Source organism: Glossina fuscipes, unplaced genomic scaffold (genome assembly GCF_014805625.2).
Source record: "Glossina fuscipes isolate IAEA_lab_2018 unplaced genomic scaffold, Yale_Gfus_2 89, whole genome shotgun sequence".
In the NCBI taxonomy this organism is placed as follows: Eukaryota; Metazoa; Arthropoda; class Insecta; order Diptera; family Glossinidae; genus Glossina; species Glossina fuscipes.
This window is the reverse complement of record NW_023998443.1, coordinates 1,121,852-1,146,264: the sequence shown is the minus strand read 5'-3', so window position 1 is coordinate 1,146,264 and position 24,413 is coordinate 1,121,852. Positions and strand designations below refer to the sequence as shown.

The following is a 24,413-nucleotide window of genomic DNA, read 5'->3' as shown; positions in this document are numbered from 1 at the left end:
TAATTGTTTCAAGAAAAGTTTACTTTGTAACTTATATTATAGGTGATTTCTTAAGATGCTGACACAAGAGTAGAGAAGGACAAAAATTTCAAACCTATTATATGCAATTGACTTTTTTTTCTGGTGTTTCTCGCGCTAAAATTGCACCAAGAAGCTCTTGGTTGGCAGAGCCCTTTCAATTAAACGTACTTCCCTAGAATGGATGATCGTTACCTTTTTTTAATACTTAAATATAGATATGAAAACTTGATCAAATATATATGTTTACATATACGTATGTTTACATTGTCAGTGATGTTATCTTCGCGTCCATTCAAACAGAATTGCGATGAAACGCTTCATTTTTCAGGGTGTTATAGCGGCTTCTCGCCTTAAGTCTGCGATACTGTTTGTTACGACAGTATACTAATGTTTGATGTTAGTTTACTACAATTTTTTCAATTTTTACTAATGTAGGCTGATATCAGTAAGATAATGAGTAAGGCCAAATCTAGTACTAGGCTCATAATTTTTAAAAACTTGTGTAATAAAGTACGGAGGATGTTGGGTAATTTTCGATGGTATTTTTCTATTTTCTATAGTACTGAAGTCGGGTGGATTCGTCAACAAACTAGCGAAGGCCTGCAGTGCACTAAGTCATACGAAAACTTGATTTATTTGGGAATTCGTTACGCTCAAGGCTTCACGACCTATAATATCGCAGAGCTTTTACCTGTTTCGGCACTAATCATTCCTTTAAACCTTTAAAGCAGTTCAAGATGCCTATTGTTATTAGTGGTTTCTTTCTATTAACATTTTGTAAACAACTTCGATACATCATCAATAGAGATAGACCTCAAGATAATTGGCTGAATTTTTTCCAAAGGACTTTTAAATTGTTTTACGATGAGATTCTAAATAATCTTCTGGGATATATATAGCAAATAAGGGAATATTAACACACATCTCGGGCATATTTATGAGCATTGTTTTTTTGGCGGTTGGTCACCCTAATAACAAGTGCAAAAATTGAAAATTGAAATAAAGCTTTTCATAGTGAATTTTTCATTGTTAGTTGTGCGTGAGATATCAAACGAATCGCATAGAAGGCGGTGGTGACGTTTAATGCAGAATAATTTGACGTTCTTTGTAGTAATAAATTTATTAAAATGAAAATAAAAAGAAAATATAATTTGAAATCATATTCACTTGTAAATGTTATCGATACGAAATTATTTTAGATCAGTATAAGTGTTAATAAAGGCATAAATTAGTTTTGAAATACAACTATTATCCGTTCTCAGGATCAAAGTTCATTGCGTACCAATGAAAATAATGTTGATAACATAATTTATAATGAAAAGCGAATCAAGAAACAACTCAAGTATTCTATTACTTAAAAAAATATTATTATAGTTTCGACCGCTGATAAGAGAGGAGTAAGTCGAGTCTTCATTTCTCCTACTCCGTTCCGTTGCCAAGACTATCAACGCTCAATTCGAATAAGAAAACGATAAAAAAAAAAAACCAAATACTTACATAAATAATGATTGATAAAGGGGGTGTCAATTAGTAAATCCAATCACATCTCTGTGATCGTATTCTTAAATCATACAAAGGGTGATAGGGAGAACGGGTAAGTAATTTAATTAAATTTATGCTATTTTTAAAAGCAAATCAAAAAGAGTAAACCGGAATATCTAGCGGAAGAGAAAGAGAGCGAGGTAGAGGGATAGAGAGAGAAGAGAGAGATTCGATGAGTGCAATGTTTTGTTTACAAACAAAACATTTTGTTTTGTTTACAAAAGAAAGGTTCCGTGAATGTGGTATGGTGTGTGTTGTTGCACTTGTTGCTTTTAAAGGAAAGTAAACCGAATTTTTTCTTATACTGCTTAAAGACATTGATTACGAACGCTTGAATATGCATGTATATATGTATATTGTTTAATAAGCACTCATACATACTCATACATAATGCATTGGTATGGATAAGTCTATGCATAATTTTTTTTTGCATACACTTACCTCTGTATACCTAACCTACTGCAAAATGAAAATAAGTTTGGAATTTTTTCCTTCGGTAAGGTAAACATTGGATGAGTCTAAAAATGAATATATGAGTCTCGCCCTTTTCGAGAATCGAAGCAGATGTTTTTTCACTATAATTAATGTTCACGGAGAGTTTGAAAAATTAACAAGCAATTAATCTTTGGCTTAGAGTGAATCTTTGTTATACGCAAAACAAAGTACATTAGAATTACATTAGAATATTTTCCTAAGTGTGGGCGTAGTAGTCAACCAAATGCGATTATTTTTTTCGCAGGACGTTAAACAAGCCCTAAAGGGAATTGCTGTCAACATCTGTTATGGGTCGAAGGTTTGAGTTTTTTGTAGGTTGGCTACACGCGGTAGGCGGTAGGGGCGGAGGGGGGGGGGGGCTAAGTTTATTTTTTCACGTTTGTGCATGAAGCCGTTTCCCCAACTTCGTGTGTAACGATCAATGACGCATACGCGAAACTTTAGTTTATTGCCACAATTTTCGCCCCTACAAGACAAGAGCCAGCTAACGTACAGTCCAACGGAGAGATTTAAATCGACCTAGAGTTCTACTGCGACTTTACTGCACTTTAAGCCGTCCCTAAGGCTACATATGAAAGGATAAATCAGGTATCACATCTCACGATTCGGTGGCGATGAATATTTCTGCTATCGCTGCCCTTCACGAATTGCTACTAGGCAACGCATTATTTTCTCATTATCATATCACTATTGAACGTTGCGATAGTTTACATGCAATTATTATAAATAATTGATTGCTTAAAATTCTGGCGTTGAGCAGATAATTGATTGCCTTACTTCTTCTAAAAGTCGCTAGATTATGTTTGGAAAGCTTTCGAACGCGCTCATATGGAGGCGAATATTCTAATCGGTCAATTAAACAAAATCACTTTAGCTGCGTTATGATCGAATTGAATTTAGCAAACAATTGAAGTACACTTAGATGCAAAAATAGTTTTGTTACTTATTTTATTCATTCATTTGTTTGATATTTGAAAAACCGCCTCACTAGAAAATGTACTAATGCATGCAATTGGTGCAATTAAAAGTTTAATTGATTCTTATCAATTCTATAAATAAATTTTATTATGATTTTAGAGATGAAAAAATTCAACTCATGTGAAATGCATTGATGAAATCAATAAGTAATTGACGGAGCACGTGACCTTCACCAGAGGATTGATCGCGTTTTTTTTTTTTTTTTTTTTTAAGATCAATTTTATATGAACGTCAAGCTGAGACAAGCAAAGGCAACATAGCTAGAGACATACATAATGCATGCATGCGTAAAGTGTTTAACGTATTGAGAGGAAATTTTTTGTTGGATTTCGTCTTTTTTTGAGTTTGCTTGAACAGCCCATTGTACTATCCAAGCAACAGCCATTTGGTTCAGCGGGAACATTAGTAGCTCTGCTAGACGATAATAATAAAACTGAGGCAGATGTAAATATATATTATATAAGTTCCTATAGGTTTGAGAACTAGCCAGGGCATGAGAGGCATGAGACATGACTAAGTACCCACCTACCTTCTAAAAAGCAATTTGTCTGCGCAGATATCTACTTATCTCTCTACGGGAGTAAGGAGAGTCACAACATAAAAACGAAACACTTTTGCTGCCAAAAGTTTTTTAGAAAGGAAAACGCCTGTTAGAAGTACTCACTCAACAGGTCGTTGGTCAATTTCTAGTTTTTACAAGTACCGTCTCAAATAAAGAAGATTTCAAAAAAGTACAATGGAAAGGCGTCAATGCCGCTTGCTTGATTTCAGAAGATATATCTTTTAGCGATGTGCGGTCAAAAGTGAAAAGCAAGCGTACGTGGAAAAGCCCGTAAACATATTCGTTAATGTTATTAATAAGAAGTAGATCACGATCCGGTGAATTGCAAGCGATCTTACCTGTATGGAAACCCACTTTATGGCATTTCATACTCATTCTCCAGGGATATATTATTTTCATAATTCAACCTTGAAAAGTATTTCAAAATCTTCTTCACTCAATCGCTTTATGGCACTTCATACTCATTCTCCATGAATATATTATTTTCATAATTCAACCTTGAAAAGTATTTCAAAATCTTCTCCAACTTTGCACATTTTGTCAACTAAAATTAATTTTTTATGTAAGAATTTTATTTTTGGTCGGCGAATTGTGCACAAAATTCTCTCTGAAATTTGTTTAATTAAAAAAAAAAAAACATTAATTTTTATAGGATTTATACATTTTTGCAAAAATATTCCCATAACGCGCTTGGCGTTGGGATATCAATACTATAATGGATTGTTTCTTAAGATTTCTACAATTCGATTTGCTGACATTGTTTTGTAATCCTTTTAAATGTGAGGAGCTTCAAACAAAAAATTCCTCCATTGAAATGTCAGGTAAAGATGGGAAAGGGGAAATTGAAAAGACCAAAAATGCGAAAAGACCTACACCTAAAACAATTGACAAGGCTGCGAAGAGGAGAAAATGTCAAAGAAGAACTTATTGCAACCTTGATACTAGTGCGGATAGTGAGAATAGTTTTAACGAGGACTATAACGATGCTTACGACGTTGCTGAAAGTGATTGTGAAGAGGAAGATGAGGAAATTGTTCGCAACAATAGCTATTGTCCTAATAATAGTGGATATGTTCGCAAGTACAATGATGAAGGGCACCCGGCTGAGTGTCTACCGTCTACGTCCAAGTCCAGCGACTGTATCATCATCGAAAATGATGGTAACCATAATGGGGACGATCCCAACATTGGAAACATGTTTGTTAGTAAACTTCATCGCTCTACAGCAGATGCGGAGTTATTGCTTTTAAGTCCAAGTGATTCGATTAGCGAAACTGCTTGCGACAGATGTGAAGAATGTGAATCGAACAAAAATAACGAACAGGAAGATGAGGAAATTGTTCGCAACAATAGCTATTGTCCTAATAGCAGTGGATATGTTCGCAGTTACAATGATGAAGGGCACCCGGCTGAGTATCGACCGTCTACGTCCAAGTCCAGTGAATGTACCATCATCCAAAATGATGATCACGATAATGGGAACGATCCTAACAATAGAAACATGCGTGTTAGTGAACTTCATCGCTCTACAGCAGACGCGGAGTTATTCCTTTTAAATCCAAGTGATTCGATTAACAAAGCTGCCTTGATATTTTGTAATAACTTTCTCAACATAGCCTTGAAATGCAGTAAAATGTCAATGAGGGAAAAACTTGAAACTGAGGAGAAGGCAAAAAAGCTTTTTAATAAAATGCGTGGCAGAAGAGGTAAATATAAATATATCAAGTGGGATAACCTGAAATTGCACCAACAGATTCCATTCTTTTGGGCTGCGCTATCCGATAAGGACATTTCATACGATCCTATTGAAAATTTTCAACATTTCTATTTAACGTTTATGCCTCATAGCAGTAATATGTCTATAAAGAAATTAAACGAGTATTCCCGGGTTGTATGGCATGATATGAATGCGAAGGAAAGGCTACCCTTTATAATGCAAGCTTTCATTGCGAAAGTAGCGTCAGGTGAAGCTAACGTAAAAGACTGTGACGAACTGCAAACATTTATAGAGCGTGTTGAGAACACAACTGACTAACGTGCATCTCGTGAAGTCTATCTATTATTTTTACTGCATTTTGTAAAATGTGCTTTTAATTTAGAATGAAATCGTGAAAATTAAAAAAAAAAGAAGAAATTAAAAATTTAAATATAAATAAATATTTTAATAAAAAGAATCAAAAGAATGTTGTTGTGCCATATGAAAGTAAATGAAGAATAGCGCAGATCTGCAGCCAACTGCAGATTTAAATTCCATTTTTTGAATACAGAATTGCATAAAATTCGACCGAATATACAACAAGCCTACGATAGCCTTGAGAGGGCATATGGTCATCTAGAAGCGATAGATAAATTAGTGATTACCTACGGCTTTCGTGAAATGTTTAACTATATCTGCCTTTTACTTTCTCGGTAGCTGTTCTAAACCAATTGTCTCTCTTACGGCGATGGAATTGAAGTGTAGCGACTGTACAAGCTTTATGGCAGAGTTGTAAAAATGACAGTAGCATGGTGGATAGTTGAACTATACGATAATGAAGACAGGACTAAATCGAGCTTGAGCTGTAAAAGGACCTATGTAGGTTTAAATTGCAAGATTTTTAGCGCATACTTTACCGGCCTTGCAGTTCACAAGATAATGTCAAATTATTTTCTATTGCGTTAAAGTACTCTTGAAAGCTAATGGATAAAAACGAAAATCGTTCCCATTCCTGATCGCTCCGTTCATTTATGCTCATTGCTTTTTCAAATTGCATTTTAAATTTACTCCATACTAAGCTCAAAATTCTGCTTCTTCTTCCCTTTAGGGTCACTTTGCAACTTGTCGTTATATGTTTTGATCTCGCAACTTACGAACGTCTACCATTTAATTCTGGAAGGGTTAGTACAGGTTTCAAATATGTTTACAGAACATTTCAAGAAATTGAACTAACCTCACTTTTCTATAACCGGACAATACCTGAGTAGGAATCCGGCTGGAGCTCTGAGCACTTCATAACGATTTCATGAAAACACAAACATATCATCATCAGATTATGCCGGCTGTAGAAGAAATAGCTCGGGGAGATTAGTTGAGTGTGCGTGCGAAGTACGCTGAAAGTCGACTTTAATAACCATTACTGTACGTTCTGATGTATGAATAAATAAAGAAAAGAAGGCAAGAAATATTTGAAAAATACTTTGCCTTTTAAACAAATAGTTTTGTAAGATATTTTTTTGCTTTTTTGGGGATTTGCCGATCTCTCAGTCTGCGTACATTGGTGACCGCGGATAGAATGTGACAATCGTCTCAAATACACATCTATTCAGGTGCTGTATGAAATTTCAGGCAAACAATGTTTGCGATTTGCGTACAGAGGAACTCACATTAAGTAAATAAAGCTGCATTTGTGTAGTCAACCAATCGATGCGACCGTAATTAAAAATATGTTTTGTATTTGTGTTTGTGTGGGTGAGTGGATATCAAAGATCTATCCGAAGGCAAAGTGTGATTTGTTATTTACTTGTTTTTTTTTGTACTTCATTTACATTACAAACGATAACAAGAGACTTGGAATAAATAGAAGCAGAGTGTGGGCAAAGCTGTGCTTTTAAGCTGAAATTTAAAAATATTGTTATATACTGTAATGTAATGCTGTTTGCAAAGGCTTTCTCTATGAAACACATAAATTTTTGGAATATTTTTCATTTGTTATTTCGTTCGTTATATATGAAAAATATAATATATATCCGAAAAGTACTATGCATGAATAAAACGCACTACACCATCAAGAAATATTCCGAGTGCCGGGATACCAAATAGAAATGAGTAGCTTGAAGGAGGCCTTTGAGCTTAGCGAGAATTCTACGGCAGGCAGGCATAAGTTTCTTAGAAATATCTGGACAATACTGCTGTCCGTCCATCTTATCGCATAACTATTTATTGAAATAAATAATTAATTCGAATGGACATGGTTTTGGTGATTAATTAGACTAAAACAAAGATATATGGCGATCTTTGAATTTCGACAAAATGCGATAAATGGGAAATTTTTGAAGAGACCTTCGCAGTGAACTCAAATAAGCTTGAAAGAAGAAGACAATTTTGATATATTCTTATCATGAATGTACTTGATATGACGGCGTATTTTAAGCACTTGAAAAGAAAGTATTTCTAAAATGAATCTCTAAGGTTAGATGAAACGTGTATCGTCAACGGAATTTAGTGTGCTTTGCGGTGCAAACTTTGTTTATAATTTAGATGACGCCAGTGAACAAGACCCCTTTTCCTTGAAGTGAACTGTATTGCAATTGTTTGCTCTTCAATTACTGTTTATTTAAATTCATCTGTTCTTTTATTTGTTGTGTTATTTCATAGTCTGCCTTTGATTCTAATTTTAATCATGAATCAAACATATCTACATATATATAGTTATACGTTTACGTAAATAAATGCATATATATATGTGTGTGTGTGTGTGTGTGTTTGTTTGCATTAGTTATCAATACATCAAATTAATCACCATAGTCCATGCATTGCAAGCAATTTCATTTATAAATAAACATTATCTGTTTTGATAAGAAAATATAATATTTTTTTATAACAATAATATTAAGTTATTTGTTAATTGCTTAAAACTGAACAGGTGAGGAATGCAGTGATTATAACGACAAGTAGATAATTAGTAAATTTAAATCACTTATTAAGAAATCCGTAAATCTCTAAACTTGAAACTCGGCTGATGACTTATTCGCAATCTTAACACAATTTCGAATTTTTAATACGACAATGGAAGCTTTATATAATCGTTCTTATTATGCAATATACTCATGACATCCAGAAATTTATTATTTTTATTAATGAAGATCACGCGAAGAGGAAAACATTTTTCTAAAGTTTCAAGCGATTCAACTACATATATTAGATCTGCTAGCGGAAGTGCGAAATGTAGATGAAAATGTTCAGATTTCTTGGCTTATTTTTGCAGGCCTTAGTTAGCTTAAGACTTATTGCAAGTCAGTTTAGTAAACTGAATGAATACACAGGCGGGTGAAATGACTGTTGGACAAAGCTAGATAAGGTAATTAATAAAAGGAACATAAAAAATGAAGCATAAGCTCTTTCTTCGCCATATAGCAAAGAAATTAGGGGCAAAGAAAAGTAACGAACAGATCATAGAAAACTTTTCTGTGATTGAAGGCGATCCATGTATTGAGATCAAAGAGGAACATCTCGGTCCTTCCATCTCTCGCGGATTTGCTTAATATATGTTATCAATATTTTCAATTGATTTTGAAATTTATTTTTCCTAGCTCTTCATGGGATGATCACATCCATTTTTAAATTTGATCAGTAAAACTAAATCACTAAATTTATAAGATATGTTTTAGGCTTTGGTTCATTTTTTTTTAGAAATTTTGATTGCGAAAAATTCAAAGGCGCGTCTAAATGCTTTAAAACCTCACGGTGATATATGTTTGTCAAGTTTTCTCGAAAGTAATGCAATTAATATAAATTGACTCTTCGCTCGTGGTCACTCATAAAAATACGCTACTGTGTCTAAAAAGTAAGACCAATTTAATTTTTTCTTTTTTAAATTTATTCTGTCTCTTGCTACGAATAGCGAAACGACACATAACGTTCAAATAGTGTTCTTTGTTAACAGTTTGTCCCAGCGGAAGAAATTCATGAGCATAGTATACAACACCACGGCAATAAAAAAAAAAAACTGTGAACATCGGCTTGATTGTTGAGCTCCTTTAACGCGGTTTTCTCGGATTTGGCATTTGCACGTTGTCTGTTGTTTCCGAGTCCTATACATAGGATCCAAGTTGCATTTCCCGTAACAATGCCTTTTATGATCGATTGACACTAATGACATTTATGATATGAAATTTGACACAGTCTTGCAAATTAACTCGAGCTTTGGCCTTACTTATGGGCAGAGAATTTTGAGGAAACCATGCATCCCATCCTTGAGTAAAACGAGATTGGGACTCGTATAAGTGATTATTAGGCACTTTTTTTGGTGAGGAAGGAGCATTGATACGGAAAGCGATCGAGCGAGAGATATTGAATGGCTATAACTAGCGAGTGCATATGTCCGACCAGTAAGTGTGTAATGCTTCTATCAACCGAACAATGGACATAAAAAATATTCAGCTTGGAAAAAGTCAAAGTTTGTGTATTCATTCAATAATGCAGTCTCTGCATAATTATCGGGTCGGATTTGAAATCTGTTCATTTACATTATTTTGTTCAACGGTTTTTTCGATTAATGCCAAATTATTTGTCAATTTGCTCATCGTTCCCGAAGATGTGTTAACCTAATGTTTCAAGGTGGCAAGAAAGCAAGTAGAACTTATCGGAGTCAAACATCCTTCGTAACAATTTGACATCTACATAAGATAGTGCAGTTTGATGCTGCTTCTTAGTCCACTTAATTTGAATTTTTGAATTGTTTTCTTTTTAAATCTTTGTTTTTTGTTTTGTTAGAAGGCAAAAAAAGAACAAAAGTATTAATTGTGTCGCCAATACACCAGAATTATATTTTCAATTCGTATTGAACACTTAAATATATTGAAGAATACATTTACATCCAGCTTAGACCCTGTCTGTAACGATGCGCTTCACTTATTTATGTTTTCCTTTTTTTTTTTGATTTTAATTTTTATTCATTTTTTATTAGTATCTATCGAATGAATAGAACGTTTATTCATTTTATTTGCAAGTTTTTCTAATACGGACACTTTAGTCGTTCGTTCAATAAGTAACATATTCTAATAATAACAAGTATAAGGCTGGATTACATATACATAATGTCTTCATATGGCTTTAAAGTTGATTTACTCTCGAAACGATGGAAAAATTAATGAGTAAAAGTTTTGAAAAAACAAAAATAACTCCAAAGGATGTACATATAATTTTCTTTGAATTTTTTTATTAATGATGGATGATTGTCTTATGAATGGCATGAAATGTATATTTATTAAATTTTCACATCATTATTATTAGTTTAGTAGACAGATAGAGGCACGGATGTTCGCATATAGCTTAGAAGGGAAGAGCTAATATAAGCTACATATATGTATGTATGCAAACGACAGGCATCACTAAAAGCTATTTTTAAGGGTTACGAACATTTGGCGAATCTGAACATATTCCTTGAGATAATTTTTTAAATTCATACGCATATGTAACAAGTAACAATTAAGCTTTCAATTACAATCAATTTTATGTATAAACGAACGGGCACGCCAACGTATATACACATATATATATATTGTGTTATATCTTATTGGGAGTACTCCAGCTCGCCGCACTGATGAATTGAATTTTTTTTTTCTTTTCTTTCTTTCTTTTTTTTGTTTTTTGTGATCACGTGTCGCTAACATGCAATTTTTCAATTATGAAAAACACAAGCAAACATATTCTGCAGACACTTGATATATGCAAATATAATATAAACAATTGCAGCTGTAAATGATGCGGGGGGGGGGGGGTGGCGGCAAAGTAGTGACCGATGTTCACAGTATAATGTAGCGAAGAGCACAGCAATGAAAATCCGTAATAATTTCATTTATAATCTAATTGTAGAGCAACTACGATATTGTATGCATTAAAGTTTATTTTTATACATTTACAATAGAAACTGTTAAGGTGAAATTAAATAAGCATTTTCGTTATTCGATCGGTGAATTCGTTCAAGCTTTAAAGTGTTGCTTTTTACTTCAAGTACTTTATATTTCGATAGGTTGGAAAGAAATTTGGAATTTTTTTTTGATTTTTGCAATTGCATGGTTTCCTCTCAGTTTTAATAAACAAACATGTGAAAACACTATATTGGACCACGAGCAGCACCCCCTTACAGTTATTTATATAAAAATTAGTCAAAATAAGTCGTTATATAGGAAGTAATCGAAAAATTCGTCCGACTCAAAATATTGTCAATAGCGTACTTCCTTGGTATAAAACACGTCAGCGTACCACATTTCATCAAAATACCTCATAAATTGCGATCTGTAGGTTAAATGCGGCAAAACAAGACGGACGGACAAGCTTAGAGTGGCTTAGAAAGTAATTTAGAAAGCGATTCTGAGTAGTAAAAGATGAGTCTATATCGAGTCCTTCGGACTATCGCATACATCCGAATAAACTTAATCCTTACACCCTTACACCACACAAGTGGTATAAGGCATAAAAAGACAGAAGTATATAAGCAAAGAATAAATTGAGAAATTACACGAAATTTCTTGATTCATCCTTTATTACAGAAAAGTTCTTACTTCTTTTTCATTGAACAGTTGCTCAGAATTGAATAAAATTTTCTTTATCGTTTATTATAGTTTTTCTTAAAAGTGATTGTCGCTTTAACACTTTGAGTAACGCTGTTATTGTAGTCAATTAGTAGAATATAGTAAAGATTTCTTTTAAATGCATTCGAAATCGGTGAACGATCTTATCTTTTTGAAGCATTAGGTTTGATATTTAGTTTCGTGCACATAATATATAAAAATTTTGGAAATAATTGATTATTGTTAAAAGGACGAAAGCTTAAGCGGTTTATATTTATTAGGTTGACATAAGTACGTGCGAACTTACTGTAGCCTGGAATTAATAAAATATCAATAAAAAACGAGATCTTGTCTTTTTCCTAAGCTGGCATTTTAGTCGAGCTATCAATTTATACCAAAAAAGGGGAAAATATATATAGGCGTATACGAGGTCTTTTCAAAAAAAAAATATCACCGAAAAATATTTGTTTATTCATCATTACCTATTTGGTCCACTTCAAAGTAATTCCCCTTAGGTATAATACATTTGTGCTAATACTTTCTCGGATCCTTGAAACGCTTGTGATAGGCGCTTGTTGGTATGGCTTTGAGCGCTTTCAGCGATACGGTCTCATATGAGATATCGACACTAATTCACTCACCTATTTGGGCTTGGCTATTCAGTTGCCATTCTTCTTTTCTTGCTATGCATAGTCTCGAGGTTTGTTTGAAATTTGTGCGAGCATTGAAAGAAAGAACTTAAAAGCATTCTCCATTACGTGTACACAATTTCGATACATCTCGGATTTTTTTGGTTTTTTTTTTTGCGTAAATTTATTTATTTGTAAATATTCAAAATCTCTGGTGAAACGGAAGGAGTTCACAAAGGAATGATTAGCAGGAAATTTCATTGAAAAAATTTCGATTTTCAAAGTATTCATCGCTGACATCGGCCAGACGGTGCTATTATCGATCAAATAGAGACATTAATGAACAACGATTAACATTTGACATGAAATCATTCGTAGACATTAGCTATAACCTTGAAATTGATCGGGTCATACTCCGAAGCCTGTAGCGTTTGATACATAGACTTGACTTTTAATGGGAATTTTTGCACTTAAGGTAAGTAATCATGGACAGACATTAGAAATTTTCCTAGCTATCAATACCAGTAAGAAGAGGTAGCCGCAAGAGGCTACATATCAATTTGGAAGATTACATTTTCGGCCAATACGCCAAGAATCTAAGCACAATGACCTTTACATGAAATTCCTCCCCCCCTAGTTGAGGCGTCTGATTTTTTGCTTTACTTTTGCTTGATGCTACAAAATATTATTTAACATCCTCGTCTATATTGACATCAAAATATCAATATTCCTTTCTCCATTTTGATCTGGACTTCTTAGCAAATAAAAGATGTGGTCACAATCGTGTCTCGTAAATAGCTCAAGTAAATTCCGTTTATGTCATTGGTGGCACATGCAGTTTAATTTAATCTGGTCGAGCCCGACCTATCCGAAACCAAAGACGTTCGATCTGTTGTTTTCAAATAAAATTCTTTATATTTCATTTCATTGTTTGCAAAATTGATTGCATACTGACGGTCAATAACTGCATTCTCTATACAACAGTCAACGGTTTGCAAACATCTTTCATAAATCAACTATTATTGTAATGTAGGAATTTAAGCACGCGTCCAGTTTTGTTTTCATGTGTTGGTAAATAGTTTAACAAACGTATCTGTTTGTGTAGATGTATGTATAAATAAGTATTTATGTGTTCTTTTTTGATGATAATGCGTTCAAACATTTTCTCTGAAGTATTTTTTTTTTAAATATTCATTGCCCTGAATATGAAAAGTGAACAAATTCAAGTCAGTTGTGGTCGAAAATTCAATGAAGAAATAATGGAAAAAATAAAATGTTGACATTCGTTACTATCGGGCTGCCGATCATTTTCATTTTTGAACTTCTTCCTTACCAAAACTTGAATTATAGAGATATTAACCCGAGTAACGCCTTTTACTAACGCAACTGTGTGATGGCCCTAATAATTGCTTTCACCAACTAATTTATTAAGCAAAAGTTTTTCATAGTTCTAACGAATATTTCAACGTATCCTTATTATTTATTGGGGATGAGTTATGACTATCCGCCTTATTCTGAGCGGCCTTCTCTTTGCCTCTTTTTCTTGGACCCCATTTATGATTTTCATAAACTAAGAAGCTTGGATTTTATTACTGCCATTGGACTAGTAGACATAACATGGACAAGTAAACATAAGTAAAACACCAGCACTACTTTTACGCCCGTTGATCAATAAAAATGCCAAAATAACTAATTAATTCAGTGTTAAGAAGTGGAACTAATACAATTTTGGAAATTAAAAGTTAGAAGTAAGTGCTCCTTCATAGTAAATTTTGCTATTGGTTGTTTAATATCTCTTCCTTTTACCCTGCAATACATGCATGTGGTACAAGAGTTTATTAGGTCCGGCGCAGTCGCTAGATGCAACGATGCATTCAGCTAAGTGCGCTGCTGTAGTTGGTGAAAGCAATTATCAGGGCCATCACGTTTTACTATGTCTATAAGTCAAGTTTTGGAAAGGAAGAAGTCTTAAGTCTTGAAAATTAGACCAAAGAATCCAAATCATATCTAAGATCTATGTGGGTTATTGATAAAAAAAAATTTAAACAGAAAACAAAAACATAAAATACTATACACAACCTTACAGTTATACATATCCGTACCAATTTCTGCAGTATTTCTCCTTGGCCCAAAACATGTCAGTACACCAAATTTGATAGCAATATCTTAAAAACTGCGGTCGATAGGTGCAACCCAAGAGAACAACACGGCCAAAAAGAATACGTGAAAATTTTTATCCTTGCAATTGATGTAATGAGTAATGAGCCGAAACCCCCCATTTTTTTTTTTTTTTTTTTTTTGTTTTGGAAAAGGGAAGTTTTCTTAGTTCATATCGTAATGTAGGCGTGTTCTGCGACCGACCTGATTGCTTCTCGATACTAATTTTCTTGCAAGAACTCACATTGCTTTTGTCGAAGTCGTTTTGAAGTCGTCATATCAACTTTTGCGGCCACGAGTTTGTTTGTCACAGACAGGCACGCAGACGGACAGACATGTCTAAACCGAGTCAGACTTTGACACTAATCAAGAATATTCGTGCTTTATAGAAGTTTCTTTCTTTTGGATTATAAAAGCATTTCATTAAACTCGGATCATCCCCAATCTTTAGTGGTAGGTGTAAAAAGTACGAGAATTTGGAAATGGACAATTATCAGCTTACGCGAATACACAATGAAAATATAATAATTTTGTAAACCATGTTCTTTTAACAGACGTGATCTTGAACTTTTTTTAAAGGTTCGGCCACACATTTTGGATATACATCTGGAATAAGCTTCAAGATGCGGTTTTGATCTTTTTGATCATCAACTAAGAACTATAAACGATAAGTTTCGTCTTTCTGGGTGTGAAATTTAAATGGATGGACGGACATTCAAACAGACATGGCCAAATCCACCCAGAATTTAAGATCTGATCAAAAGAATGTATAGAACATAAAACAGTTTTGGGGTAATTCTGTATTTTACAAACAAATAGACAAATCTAATATACCAACATTCTTCATAAGTGAATACATGAACAGTGATACGAGTTACAAAGCTTTTCATTCTCTGATAAATTGAATTTATTTTTAGTGAGTATCACACAGTAGATCTATTTATGACAGTAATCTTGCTTTTTTTTTTTTTAACTACACTCTATAAAATATTTTATGTAAAGAACTGTTTGCATATTTATTTAAGAAAATAAACGAAATTATGAGGAAAAAAACTCTGTCTCTTTGGAAAAAGCACGAATTAAATATTCCAGCGAAGATTGATAGTCTTTTGCTAGTTAAATATTCATGTTTTTTTTTTTTTTTTCTAAATTAATTATTTTAATTACTTGCGCTTTATTAAGTCATTTAGAAATTCATTGGACATTTTTGTAGTTCAGTCATATTAGAATTTATGTTATTTAAAATTATAAAACATGAATTTACCACTAAAGATAAAAAATGCATCGGCTTCACATACCATCTTTTATTTCTATTATTAGATGGATAAAAGCAGGTTCTCATCCCTTTATTCGTTAGATTTTCTTACTAAAAATTAAATTAATGATGAGAATGTTGATTATGAAAACAAACATTATTATATAGATATCCCACCTTTCATACGTATTCTACCTATGATTTTGATATAAAGTTTTAAAGCCTTAACTCATTTATTCATTGTATTTCTGTACACTACGCCACTTGCGGTATATTAAATTTGTACCGATTTATGCCACACCCAGAAAGGCTTTAGATGAACTCACCTTTCTTTACATCAATCGAGCCAGAATCACTTTTTGTCCGTCCGTCTGTCCGTTTTGTTTGCTTGTGTTGAGTTTAAAGAAAATTTTGATGAAATTTGGTACACAGACATGTTCGATCCAAGAATGAACGCATTATGTTTCGAATCGGACCACTTTTTTGACCACTTCACTTATAAAAGCTTTGAGAAGTCGCTTTATGAACAAATGCCTGAAGCGAAGTGATGTAGGGTATTTGACTGTCGATCGTGTCACTGTAGAGCGTTTTTAGTTCTTTCTTTTTTATTAAAAAAAAAAGTAAGTAAAAATGATCGAATTATCCATAAAAAGTTAAACTCCTTTAATAAGCTCGAACACGAGAAGATCAACGATCGCCTCAGGCTAGTCATCAAAATCGAGTGTAAGGAAGAACCGTTCCAGAAAGTTGAGAGATGTCTTTGAAGAAATAGGGAAAAAGAGTAGAATAAAGCCAGAATGTTTTCGCTCTGCCTTTTGTTTTTATCTATTAAAAAAATCCTACTGTGACGGCATTAAATTAAAAAAAATAAATAAATAAAAAAAACAAATTGGAAAAATCGAAAAGAAAGAACGACGAAAATTACTTTAGTAAATCGTTTATGACAATTCACTTGATTTTATGATTTTCTTTTTGTTTAGTTGGACTGAATCTGACTTATTGACCGGTAAACCTATAAACAGATTGTAAACGATATCTTTTGAACATTGCATGATGTCTGCACAATTTTGTTGACATTTTTTTTTTTTTGTATTCCGATTCATTTTAATTAGGCATAGTTTTCTAATAATTTTTTGTTTGCTTTGCGGTTTCTATTATATTACATCTACAGAATGTTACGTATAGGTGTGCATAGAAAAGAAAAAAAAAGAAATATATATATATATATATATATATATATATATATGCATATATATGCATATATATGCATATATATATACACAAACTTCATGTGTTGATTATAAAAATCCTTCCTTCTACAAAAGTTGTTTGTTTCGATGTGATGCACAAACACTTAAAAGCCTTCCCCCACGTGCCTGTGAATGTAATTCGATTAGTAGGATTTTATGCAAGAAAAATTCATTTGCAGAGTAGTCTTTTTGCTTTCTTTCAGTTGTATATTCTCACGAAATTTTCCCGTAACATTTATGGTCGACTGGTTGGCTAGCAAACAGAATGCATTACGTTTCATATTTGCCTTTGTACAGGTTCATTAGCAATTCAACGTTCAAATGTAACGGTTAATAAGAATCAACAAAACTCAAAGTAAAAAACTAAAAAAAATAAAAGAAAGCAACAAGAGAATAAAATATAAAATATAAAATAATTTAAATCAAATTAATTAAATTGAAATTGAGAAATGTAAGGCTTGTAGTAACTAATTACTTTGACTTATCTAAGCGGATTTGATTATATTGAAAATCGAATAACTGAAAATGAATAAATGAAAAAATTTGTAGGTGAAACCTTGTGTCACACCCCTTTGCATCATAATTAATGGAAGTTATTAGTAATTAATAAAGTGCACCTGTACGTAAAGATTGAGGCGTGTGCGAGTCAAAGAGTGAAAAACGAAAATTCAATAAAAATGTTTTCAAATTTTATTCGCTATTGTTAAGAAAACCTATATAATATGACTGTGGAGAAATGCGACTGTCGCTGAGAGCGTTTGCCAAGCAAGTTCTTGGCGTACTATCACCTTCTAACCTAAACAATATTTGAGCTTATTTGTAACTGCGTGTTCGGCTTAATAAATTAAAATGTTGTCTTCAACTCTACAGTGCTTCTGCTGGTGTATTGGACAACCATTGATTTTCTATGTGCTTAGACTCGTCGCAAAAGACTCGTTGTATTTAATTCCCTTAATTTTTGAACCCATAAACTCTGCTAATAAGGTATATAGCTTAAGTGAAGCGTCTACGTAGATCTTTTTAGCTTCATCTACGAACTGTAGAGAGGTTTTTTTGCTGTAAAGGCTTACTTTTCTTTTTACATCCTGCACCATTTCTAGTATAAGGTTGTGCGGATGTATGTAACATCCAAAAAGACTTAAGATAGACCCAGCTTTTATTATATGGACGATTCAGAACCACTTCCTAAGTCGATCTAAGCTTGTCCGCCCATCTGTTCATCTGCACTCTTGTACTCAACCTAAACGCTGAAAATTCAGAATCGCTTCCTAAGTCTAAGCTTGCCTGTCCAGCATTCATCTGTTTTTTTGCTACTCAACCTAAAGGCTGAAAATTTTTGAGATATTTTGCCATACACCGGCTTGTTTGGACGACCGTTCTGAAAAATGGTTTAGATTGTACTACTTTTTCGACCGCTTGCCATATGATATGAAGAGGTGTGTGAAATAAATTTTTCGTCATCAGAACTGAATTAGCTCTGCAATGAATGAAAGCAGTTTTCTTCAAATATTTCGATATCGCCCCATTTACAATTACAGCCTATACTAAAGATCTCAAGAGCTCAAGAATAAATGGATGGATAGGTGATTCAAAAGTATAATATCCAATCGCCGCCATATTGAATATAAAAAAATTCTTCTTGCCTTTCCTTTTTCCTTTTTTTTTTTCACTTTCGTTTCCATAAAATGGGCGATGTTATGCGTAATTGCACGTACATAGGCATAGCAATGTATTTTTTATTATGTAGTATATGGAAATGGAAACCAATTTAAATTCAGATATCAGTTGTGTGTTTCCCATACGTTATTCATCAATAGATAGTTTCTTCTTACATACAACCTTTGGACGTGCGTTTTATTAAAGCGTTTTATTTTACATGACAACAATTGTTATAACAATTAAATAAGAGTTTTGTCATCATCATATACATGCAACATTTCATTTCTCAAAATGATTATTAAATTGTTGCGTTACATATAGAACATGTACACCTTTTCTGAAGATATTATTCAGTTGGACTTTTCATTTGCAACTTGATGGTTGTTTTAAATCAAAGCAAAAAAAAAATTAACTGGAATTATTATCGATTTCACGATAAAGCGGAGAACATTTCATATTAACTTTAAATTTAATACCAGAGAAGAAAAAATTAATTAAGTGAGTGAATAGTTGAGGGAAGAGAACATGTTTGCGATAATTTATTTTTAAATTAAATTATACTCAGCATTTTGAGCATATTGTATATCCAGTGAAAATAAATCAATATTTGAATGTTGAGCTAAGAAATTGCGCTTTTCTTCAAAATTATTATATTGCTTATGTATAGCGTGGGCGTTGTTTCTCATATTCCAAATCCGCCGAGCCTTCACAATCGCTGACAAACTTGTCATCTTTTGTGATATTACCGCTTGCTTCAAATGTTTTCCTTTGTCCTTTGTCCGCTCGTAACACCTTTTGCGGCCAAAAGTTCGCGCTCTTCTTTGGAGCGGGCCCAAAATTGACTTCTGATCATACACTTTTCAAAATTTAACATTTCCAAATCGTGTGAGGGCTTTCCACGCTTCTGCTCACCTTCGCTCTAATGTGAGCAGAAAGATCGTCTCTCTTTTCCTTGTCTGAAGGATGTTCTGAAATTTCAACACACCAGATACTACTGGGAAATTGTTGGCTTGAATTTTGCTTGGCTTCGTCTTCGTTCATTTTCTCCTCATTTAATAGTGATTTGTTAGTTCGAAATTTGTTGTGGACCAATATTAAGTGTTGAAAATGATCAAAGCAAATGGACAAAGAAGTTTCTATGCACTATGCACTAAAGATTTAGTCGTTGTAGAATTTTATCTGAAGCCTGGCATTCTGCTGTCTGTGTAAAGCGTCTTGTAATATGCCGGTCGGATCGTTGTGTGTTTTTACTAATTTATCTTTATTTAAAGATTGCACTTTTACACATTTTTCTTTGTTCAGCTCAATGGCGAGATACAAGAGTCCATGCTAAATTATTTCAAGTTATTTAATATATATATATATATATACATTTTTTTGCTCAAATATTAAATGTATCATAATTCCGAATACTTAGCTTTATCTTTTACTGAGACATCTTTTCTCAAGTTACTTCAGTAGCTAATGGTAGATTAAAAATTTCAGTTGCCTAAAAATCTATTACACACATGTCAGAGATATGTGCAGAGATATTACATATTAATAACTGTATCCCAATACCCAAGACATTTAGCTTTATTCGCTGCTCGGTGTATTACTTATTTCCTCGGTCAATATAATCTTAAAAGTAAACCGCAAAAAAACAAGTAAGAAAATTTATATTCGGTCGTCACTGAATCTTTTACACCCGTCAATGTGGGCATAAAAAAAAAAAAGCAAAAGCAATAAATAACTCATCTCATACTCTATACTATTGGATGGGCACGGCTGATTTTTCGTATTTTCAGAACAAGAGCGGGAAGTTATATGGTCCATATGTCGTACACTATGAGTAACACGGAAAATACACAATTTTTGTTATATATAGCCCTGTGGGCGCTGCAAGCGTGCTCTTTGAAAAGTTTGTTGTATCGTTTTCAAATTCTTTTGCAAGTTTGCAAATGATATCTTCATTTTCGCAGACGAGAAAATGTTTACAATAGATTTTACACAGACGGACAACCGCACAGTCGGATATGGTTAAATCGATTCAAAATTTTTTTTGCTTATCAAGAATACATATACACTTTGTGGTGTCTCTGATGCTTCTTTCTGAGCGTTGCAAACGTTTTGACAAAATGAACATACATACCGCTCATCCTGTGCGGTGATGGGTATAAAAAGCATTAAATTGTCTCTCACGTGTTTCGGTGAAGCTATTGTGCGATATATTGATTATAGCGTAAAGCATAGTTGTTAAGGCGGCGGCACATGTTCATTGTTCATTGTAAAAGACACTAAACATGCGATTATCTTAATCTATTTTTAGGTGAAACGAGTAAGCATTTAATGGATTTAACTAAATATGTGAACGAAAATGTTGTCAATTGATTTTAAAAATACTTATGACGAGAATTGCAATAATTTACTTAAACTAACTACTATTCCATTAAATTCGAACGATGATGGACGTGTACAAATCCGAACTGATAATTTCAATTCTGATATGACTTGTGAAAGTAATAATCTATCGATTGTGAAAGCTGCAGCAATTTGGAGATCTGCCGCAACAAGATGCAATAAATTTTCAAATTGTGATGATAATGTATCCGCAGCATACATTAATAATCGATATCGCTCAGGCGAAGTTAAGATTATGAGAAAAGGTTCAATAAATTCCGGGCAAATTGTAACGGGGTAAGTGCTTTTTACATTTATTTCATTCACCCAGCTTTTATCCTAATTTAATTCCTTTGTGTGGTTTATTTGTAATTTCAAATATTATTTTAGTAATCATAACAAAAGCATACGAGTGGCTTTTGAAGTGATTTTAAGATTTTTAGTACCTTTAGCTAACGGTGTAGTGCGGGGTTTCAAAGGTATACGAGATGTACGTTTCCTTAAATTTTCACGTAGTATTGCTTGCAGTCGCCAGACTTTAATAAATTTATTCGCTTTTGCCGCTAATACTATATCAATGAACTTATCTGTAGCACAAGGTGCGTATACGCTAAACTAATTGAACAAATTTTTGCACTTTTTTAGCTCTTCATTTCATGGTATACTTTCATAGTTTCTCATCGGATCGAGCCAATATTGAAATTATTGAAAATCAAAAAATCTTGTGATGGCACCGAAATTTTGCCAACTTTTTCGGACGAACAAATGACACCGTCAAACTCGCCAACTCTATCAGCTATAGTGCCTTCTTTGGATTTGAAATTTTTATTAGAGCCAACACTGCTACCAGCACTACTTCAATTGAATCGTCAAAAAAAGACGACCGTCGAAGAGCAAATTGCCCCGAAATGTTGCACTTTGCAAATTTTGGCAGAACCGCCACCTGGTCAGCCAATACGGGCCGATATCATTTTCATACACGGCCTCCACGGTTCGGTGGTGAAAACTTGGCGGCAAGGCTTATGGGAAAATGAACGGCGGCCTGTTCAATTTGATAGGCCACCAAGGCCACCGGTAAGACCACCGAAAAGACCCCGCCATTCACGTACAACCATTGCACGACCACCACATAAAAAAAAGCGACCACGTTTCGCTTATACCGATAATGCCAAGCAATTCTCGGACGCGACTACAGACTCGATTGATGAGTGCGATGAAAACTTCAACAACTATGGTGAAAACATGTAAGCGACCTAGCGTCTATTGTGAAGACAGAAAAATAAATCCCTAACTATTTGCAGGTATTCTTTTTCCCGTAATCAGACAGAAAATGTGCAAATATGTGACGGTACAGAATATAGTTCGCCTACGTTTCGTTTGCGCATGAACGATAGCAGTCGGTTATTGCAAGCCGAGTTGTTAGAGTATTTGTTAAATAATGAAAACTCGGCAAACCCTCATGAGGAATATTTAAGTTCAAATTCAAGTTCAAACTTGAAACTTGATCCTAACGATCCGAATTATTCGAAATGTTGGCCCGGCGATTGGTTACCGTTGGATTGCCCAGGCGTGCGAGTAATGGCCGTAGATTATACCACCGATTCATATTTATGGCGACCGATGTGGAAGAATAAAGAGACCAGAACGAATCTGATACAAAGATCTCGGGAAATGTCAGAATTATTAATTAAATATCGTGTCGGTCACGGTCATCCGATTGTCTATGTGGGTCATTCTAAAGGGGGACTTTTTGTAAAAGAAATAATCGTTCACGCTTGGGAGAGCGGACGCCCAGCCATGGCACCTCTTTGGCGTTCGGCTAGAGGTGTATTCTTTTACTCAGTGCCACATCGGGGTTCGCATTTGGCCTCAATTAAGGCCCCGCTACTCATTAGATCTGTGGAACTTATAGATATAGAAAAAAGTATGTTCAAATGATCAATTCAAAATTAAAAATCAATAAATTGATTTTCTTTCGCGTACTTAGATAGCAAATACTTATTAGATTTACATCGACGTTTTGCGGGTCTTTATCATTTGGGTCATTTAAAAATCGAGGTATTTAGTTTCGTCGAGACCGCTTTAACGCTAATGTCACTTTTATATTTACGAATTGTTGGAGTGGACTCGGCCGGTAAGATTAGTTTTTACTCATCCAATTAAAAAGTGAGATCATAAATAAAGTTTCCATTGTTCTCGTAGATCCGGGTATCGGCGATGTATGCGGCATTCGTTTAGATCATCGTGAAATTTGTAAGCCGAGGAGTCGTGATTGTATTTTATATAAAGAATTAGTTAAAATGATAAAAAAAGTTTGTTAATTTTAGACATAAAACATTTGTAATTTGAATTCAACCAATGTGCCTAAATAACCCAACTGTACGTATGGAACAATATTTGCAATAATTGTGTTAATCTTTCCTTATTTGTAATTTTATATATATATATATATTATATATACGAAAATCGTTTTAAGTCATTTTTAAAGATTTTTAATCAAAATTAAAACGAAATGTGATTTTGCGTTGCTTTACTACGATCGACATGGTAATGCGTATGTGTGTGTGAAATTTTGAGTTCGTTTTAATTTGATTTGAAATTAAATTGTTTGATGTATTACATGCAATTAAAACTTGATTGTTATCTTTCGTTTAATAAAACATGAATTAAAAGTACGTCATATTCACTGATAGCGAGCGATTCGTTTGAAACAAAAAAAATGTACAAATCAAATATGTATTGCAAAAAGAAAAAAAAAAATATATATATATATATGTAAATAAATAAATAAAAAAAGTAACTATAAAAAATCATAAATTTTAATTAGAATTTCTTTCTTTTTATTAATATATTTTTGAAGGCATCTCAATAAGTTTTTAATAATTTTTTTTTTAAGTAAAATTGAACTTATTTTAGAAAAACGAAGACACGATGTAGTTTATTCGAAACTATGGTCTACGTTTTTTATCTCTCAGCCAGTATAAGAATTCCAAGGTTCGACTCTGCGTAACTGGTCTTTGGAGAGTTATTTACTTAAGGAGCCCACTTGTTGCAGGAAGTTCTTCTGATTATCTAATCAACTATACTGCAAGAAATTCATAGCCCAACTGCAAAAGTTTGTCATTTGGCATTGTGAAGATGTAGAATGGGAAGTAATCTGCTATTAAAGCCGTACATATTTTGTGTGGAAACGCACAGCTACAGTACTAAAGACA

The 24,413-nt window shown here is 33.5% G+C and overlaps 2 protein-coding genes across 3 annotated transcripts; both read left to right on the top strand.

The window, feature by feature from the left end:
• The first annotated feature begins 1,075 nt into the window (after nucleotides 1–1,075).
• LOC119638449 lies at nucleotides 1,076–23,658 on the top strand. 2 transcript variants are annotated; one of them, XM_038035225.1, is made up of 7 exons: nucleotides 1,076–1,615; nucleotides 21,128–21,495; nucleotides 21,589–21,688; nucleotides 21,844–22,442; nucleotides 22,500–23,122; nucleotides 23,186–23,332; nucleotides 23,401–23,658. In XM_038035225.1, exons 2-7 carry the CDS (start codon nucleotides 21,176–21,178, stop codon nucleotides 23,517–23,519), a joined length of 1,908 nt encoding a protein of 635 aa, XP_037891153.1. In that variant the 5' UTR covers nucleotides 1,076–1,615; nucleotides 21,128–21,175; the 3' UTR covers nucleotides 23,520–23,658. The 2 variants fall into 2 exon arrangements, with proteins under 2 accessions (XP_037891153.1, XP_037891152.1); XM_038035224.1 differs by having other exon boundaries at nucleotides 1,078–1,615; nucleotides 21,589–21,797; nucleotides 21,872–22,442; nucleotides 23,401–23,657.
• Nucleotides 4,314–5,633, top strand: LOC119638445. The gene has a single exon (XM_038035218.1). It carries the CDS (start codon nucleotides 4,314–4,316, stop codon nucleotides 5,631–5,633), a length of 1,320 nt encoding a protein of 439 aa, XP_037891146.1.
• Nucleotides 23,659–24,413: the final 755 nt, after the last annotated feature.